At 43.3% G+C, this 5,225-nt stretch overlaps 1 protein-coding gene across 2 annotated transcripts; it reads right to left on the bottom strand.

Annotated features, from left to right (window-relative positions):
• Positions 1 to 406: 406 nt before the first annotated feature.
• On the bottom strand, positions 407 to 4,633 carry krt18a.1 (keratin 18a, tandem duplicate 1). Of its 2 annotated transcripts, none has more exons than XM_027008440.3 (7): positions 4,109 to 4,633; positions 2,340 to 2,422; positions 2,028 to 2,184; positions 1,761 to 1,925; positions 1,481 to 1,606; positions 938 to 1,168; positions 407 to 823 (listed from the first exon to the last, which is right to left on the bottom strand). In XM_027008440.3, the coding sequence occupies exons 1-6, from the start codon at positions 4,541 to 4,543 to the stop codon at positions 944 to 946; spliced, it is 1,191 nt and encodes a 396-aa protein (XP_026864241.2). In that variant the 5' UTR covers positions 4,544 to 4,633; the 3' UTR covers positions 407 to 823; positions 938 to 943. The 2 variants fall into 2 exon arrangements, with proteins under 2 accessions (XP_026864241.2, XP_026864240.2); XM_027008439.3 differs by having other exon boundaries at positions 948 to 1,168; positions 4,109 to 4,632.
• Positions 4,634 to 5,225: the final 592 nt, after the last annotated feature.

Here is a 5,225-nt window from a genome sequence, read left to right as displayed (position 1 = left end):
CTGAATGACCTTCAGTTAATGAAATACATTGTTTTAAGGAGCAGAACCTCTGACTCAAAGTCCACACATCCTGCCTCCTCCAGACATCCAGACAGGTCTCGTGGCCACTCCTTCATTATCCTGCTTTCTCCTTTCCCTTGCTTCACTTAGTCTTAACCTTTTTTAAAATAGCTTCTTTGTGACTTCTTGGAGGAAAAAAAGCTAAGAATATCTCAACTAGTGCTAAGATGAAAGTTTATTCATTTTAAGTTTATTTATCAGAATTCAAATGATAAAGTGTAAGGAATAGTATGCTTTTTTGCTGATTTTGTGTTTGATACTTGATATAAAGAAAAATGATGTAAAGGCTTTTGTGTTATAACTGAATTTTTCTGTTCAATTCCCACAATATCACAGAGACGTGAAGTATGAGAAGACTTCAGATTTATTGAAACTAACCAGACAGATCATGTACAACACAACAAGCAAAACAAACATGGCCATTCTTGATGATTTCACAAAATAGCCGTGTTACTTAACACAGGGATGTATGCTTCTGCCCATATCTGTTAACTCTGAAAAATAAACTTCACCATTATCCCTGACAGACTGAAGCTAAGGCACTCTGGCTCCAATAAATAGCTCTCTTCCTCCAAACTTACTACACTGTGGATAGTTGTTAGTATTGGCCTATGAAGTGTTTGCATTGTGTTGTCCAGGTTGGGTTATTTAGAGTTTTCTCTCCTTCGTCTCCGTAGTTGAGGACACCACTTTTCCATCCACCAGTGTCTGTGTGACGGTCATCACTTTTACCCTTTTCTGCTCGTCAACAGCGTCCTCGAGCCTAAGGTGAGGTGAGACAGAGAAAGAGAGATGCAGAGAGAGATTTCTCGAATTGCGTTGAGATGACTACATTTGCACTACACGGTGAACTACAGCAAGAAGGCGTTGTACGAACGTGAGCTCACTTGAAGTCTCCGCCATCGAGGAGTCTCCTGTAGGTGGCAATCTCCGCCTCCAGCTTCATTTTCATGTTGAGGAGAGCTTCATAATCCTGGGACTGCTGCTGAATGTTGGCGCGAATCTGCATCAGCTCGGCCTCCAACTGCACGATGACTGAATTCAGATTCTCGATCTCCATGTTATAGCGCATCTCTGTGTCCCGCAGTGTGCCCTCCAGTGACGCTTTCTGCAAAAAAAAACAAAACACACAGGAGCCATTAGAACCACGAGGAACCCTGTTCACCCAGTGACGGAGAAGCAGAGACACACTTTAGGTCTTGGTAGGGACATTCTTAGTACACAAACTACTGATAGAAGCAAGTTCAAATCCTGAAGCTTGGTGAATTTCAGGCTCACTAGAATCATCGATTAGTGCCTTAAATTTTCAAAGCTGTTTGGTTGTTGGTTTATATATGAAACCTGTCCAACTCCACAAGGAGAAAAGCAACTGACATGGATTAACTAAAAAGTACAAAGGAAAGCAGCATGTGGAACGCACCAAGTTCTTCTGTGATTCCAGCTCGATCTCCAGCGTCTGAAGCTGTCTGCGCAGGTCATTGATTTCTGTTCTTGCACCCTGGAGGGCCTCTGTGCTCTGTGTGACCTGTACCTGCACTTCTTGGATCTGTAAAGGGGACAGTTGAGTTTTTATCTTATGAACAGAGAATTGGAAAGAGCTTGACCTTTCTAAAGAAAAAAACCCACTGTTTTCAGAGCTTGTCCTCCCAAGACATGGTAAAAAAGAACTAATATCTACAACAGGTTTTGTTTAAACATACCTGTGACTCATGCCAGGTTTTGAGCTCGTCTTGGTTCTTCTGGGCTATCTTCTCATACTTGGATCTCATCTCCTCCATGATCTGAGCGAGGTCCTGGCCCTTTGGAGCATCAACGTCCACCTGCACTCCCGACTGGGCAATCTGGTTGCGCAGCTCCATCACCTCCTATTAAGACAAAGAAAGAAAGTGATGACCAAGTGAACATAGTTTTAGAGGCCCAGCTGGATGAAGCCAGCTGAAGCTGGACAACGCTGGATGAAGACTCACATTGTCGTGGTTCTTCTTGAGAAAGATAAGCTCCTCCTTGAGGGCCTCGATCTCACTCTCAAGGTTCATGCGGCCAAGGTTGGTATCATCGATGACCTTCCTCAGGCCAACAATATCAGCCTCCACTGACTGGCGGATGGTCAACTCTGACTCATACCTTTAAAAAAAACCACGAATTATTAAATGTTGCTATAGTGTAACACATTATTAATATAGGGAATTACACAGATCACCCTACTTTATGGATATGAAACGATGGTTTATTTTGAAAACATGTGTTTTCTATGCCAAAAAAAAAAAGGGTTCACTCACTTCACCCTGAAGTCGTCAGCAGCTAGGCGAGCATTGTCAATCTGGAGCACGAGGCGGGCGTTATCCACAGTAGCATCAAAGACCTACAACCAATCAGAAGATAAAGGTTAACAAACCATTCCAATGATTGGAGGGCTGGAGAAAATGGGCCAGAAGGAAAAATACAGAAATGTAGCTTCAATATAAAAACTTCTGGAAGAACATTATTAAAATTTAAAAAAAGAATGTATTTATTAAACAATGAATAGGTCAAAGATCAAAGCAATCCTATTCTCTTCAGTGACTTTTCTGTATATGAAACTGGAAATTCTGCTAAAACTGGAAACTCTCAGGAAAGGAAAACTGACACCTTGTTAGCTGGAGAGGCAACGGGGTCCTGTGGCTTTAGTTTGCTTAGATAAGACCTGGGGAGTAGCAGGTGTCAGAGTCCAAGGGACAATCATTAACAACAGTTCATTCATAGGCCAAACCAGTTTAAGGGGACATCAAAGCTTGTTAGGAGCAAGGCGGAGGTTGTCAGGTTTCTTGTTTTTCCTTGCCTGCGAGGCTTTTTTGTAAAAGCTTTGCATGATAGCATGCAAACCTATCCTTGTATGAAAGCCATAAGTGTTACCCATTGTGCCAACTTCCAGTGAGCTAGCCTTATGTAGGCTAATCATGTTGACCAATCGCTAATGCTACCATGTGTCACAAGGGGTTTGAGCTATGCATGCATAATTATGCTAATGCTAATTCAATAAAAAGGTTTTAGTTTTCCCAAACACTATTTAAGTATAAAGTCATGTTAATCTAGTTAATAATCAATCAATAAATTACAATTCCATATAAACCTGTCATGCCTGCATTCAGTAGTTGATATAGTTGATATTTATTGTTGATATAGTCATAATTAAAACATTTTTTTGAGCTCATGATAAAAGTTTTAATAACATGTTATAAATGGCTATATAATATGACCTCATACAACTGTTCTGGATGTCTTTTTTGCTTGACTCACTCTTGACAAATGGGAACTTAAGCTTTATTTAAGTGTAATGAAGCAGTCATTTTACCCTGAGCCTGCCCGATGAATGGCAACCACATGACGCCGATGACATACACCTTCATACCATATATAACTTAGCTAATATTACCCTTGGATGTAAAGCAAAGAAGTCTTAACTTCCACGGCCTTAGGTGTGCTTTAGCATATTATTGTCTCCACTTCAGCTTTCTGAACAATTCAACATTGATCATTTACTGTGACAGGATAGTTGGTCATGACAGTCAAAACCCCTCAGAACTTTCACACTATTAATGTCTGTCAGCCTATATCATTTTGTACCAGGTGGACTCAGCTTGGACTGTTTAGACTTTTCGACTTTTCCCACAGGCTACAAAATTCTCTCTCCTCTGAAGTAGAGTTTCTGTCCTCGGGGAGCTGCAGGAACGCGTGACGAGGAATAAACACAGGACGGATATGCTTACTCATAGGAATGTAAGCTATGAAAAGCAGCAGACCTTTAAAACCGGTTTTCTACCTCAGCTCTATGCTCATCAGTCTTGGCTATCTTATACTTTTCTAGAAAAACTCCCTGGACCTACTCACTAACCCAGACCGCCTTTAACTGGCCGAGATGTGCCATTTCTCTCATAGGTTACATTCTGTCCTGGACCCAGTGAAAGTCCTCTGCGGTGTTCATTCATTTGGACATTCAAGGTCAGGCCCAGGCTCTCTGGTGTCCGTCCGCCCCCCCGGATCCCTGCACTCTGCGCCCACACACGCTCACCTTCTTTCGCAGGTCATCGAGGATGGCCTGGTAGCGGCTGTAGTCATGGACGTCAGGGCCCCTCTTCTCCAGGGCCTCGCGGATCTGCAGCTCCAACTTGCTGTTGGCCTTCTCCAGGGACCTCACCTTCTCCAGGTAGGAGGCCAGGCGGTCGTTCAGGTTCTGCATGGCAAACTTCTCGTTGCCCATGATCTCGCCGGTGCCGCCGCCTGAGGATACCTGGAAGGAGGTGGCCACGGAGGAGGCCGGAACTCCCAGCCCGCTGCGCAGGCCGCCGAAGGAGGCCGAGGAGATGCGAGAACCCTGGCCTCCGGCTCCGCCGTGGATGCTGGCCGACGTGAAGGAAGGCCGGACAGAGGTGCGCTGCATGGACACCTGGGCCAGGGGCGCCTGGGAGGTGGAGGAACGCACAGAATAGGAGAGCCTTGTACTCATGGTATCTGTAGTGCGAGTGAGAGAGGATTGCAACGGCGAGGCAAAGAGCAGCAATGCAGGCAAATGAGTGCACAGGGTAGGAGGGAGGGAGACTGCCAGGCTTTTAAAGCAACTCCAGCCTTCAAAGTCCGGCCCACAGGGCCCGCCCTCGCACCAATCAAGTCCTTCCAAGTCCCACCCCCCGAGGCTCTCCCTCACCAATCCATTTCTTTGCTAAAATGTACTTCTCTTTTATGGTAATGTGTGTGCGGAATTTCAGTTACTCTGAACATTTTTGGGGGAAAAAATAAATGATAAAGGAAGAAGTTTGTAAATGTTTGTTTCTTTAAAATGAATAAAATGAATTATTTTCTATATATTTACGACCATCTTAGTATGTCATTTGTTGACAATATCTTCTGGATAAATAAGAAAATCCTGGCAGTCACAGAATATTCTGAAATAAAACAAGTAAAATGTATATTTCTCACAAAGTTTACAAAGTCCATTTCCTTTATTATGCCAGATGTAAGAAAAGAAACCGACAAAAACTAAAAAAGTCTCCTAACCAGTATAGGGAAATAATGTAATGACACACTGATTGAGAAATCAGTGACATAATGTTTTTTGTTCCAATGACAGATGTTGTAAGGCAACGCGTCCACACCTTCATGGAAATTAGTTCAGGTCAATACTTGCCGCA

Source organism: Electrophorus electricus, chromosome 24 (genome assembly GCF_041902795.1).
Source record: "Electrophorus electricus isolate QZ-2024a chromosome 24, ASM4190279v1, whole genome shotgun sequence".
Taxonomy (NCBI): domain Eukaryota; kingdom Metazoa; phylum Chordata; class Actinopteri; order Gymnotiformes; family Gymnotidae; genus Electrophorus; species Electrophorus electricus.
This window is presented reverse-complemented; position numbering and strand designations above follow the sequence as displayed.

What these genes read in the sequence shown, in the direction of transcription:
- krt18a.1 (XM_027008439.3), bottom strand. Translation starts at nt 4,543, where the DNA reads ATGAGTACAAGGCTCTCCTATTCTGTGCGTTCCTCCACCTCCCAGGCG. An exon ending in TCGATGACCTGCGAAAGAAG is followed by an intron (nt 2,423 to 4,108) that starts GTGAGCGTGTGT and finishes GATTGGTTGTAG; the next exon opens with GTCTTTGATGCTACTGTGGA. An exon ending in CTCGATGGCGGAGACTTCAA is followed by an intron (nt 824 to 947) that starts GTGAGCTCACGT and finishes ACCTCACCTTAG; the next exon opens with GCTCGAGGACGCTGTTGACG.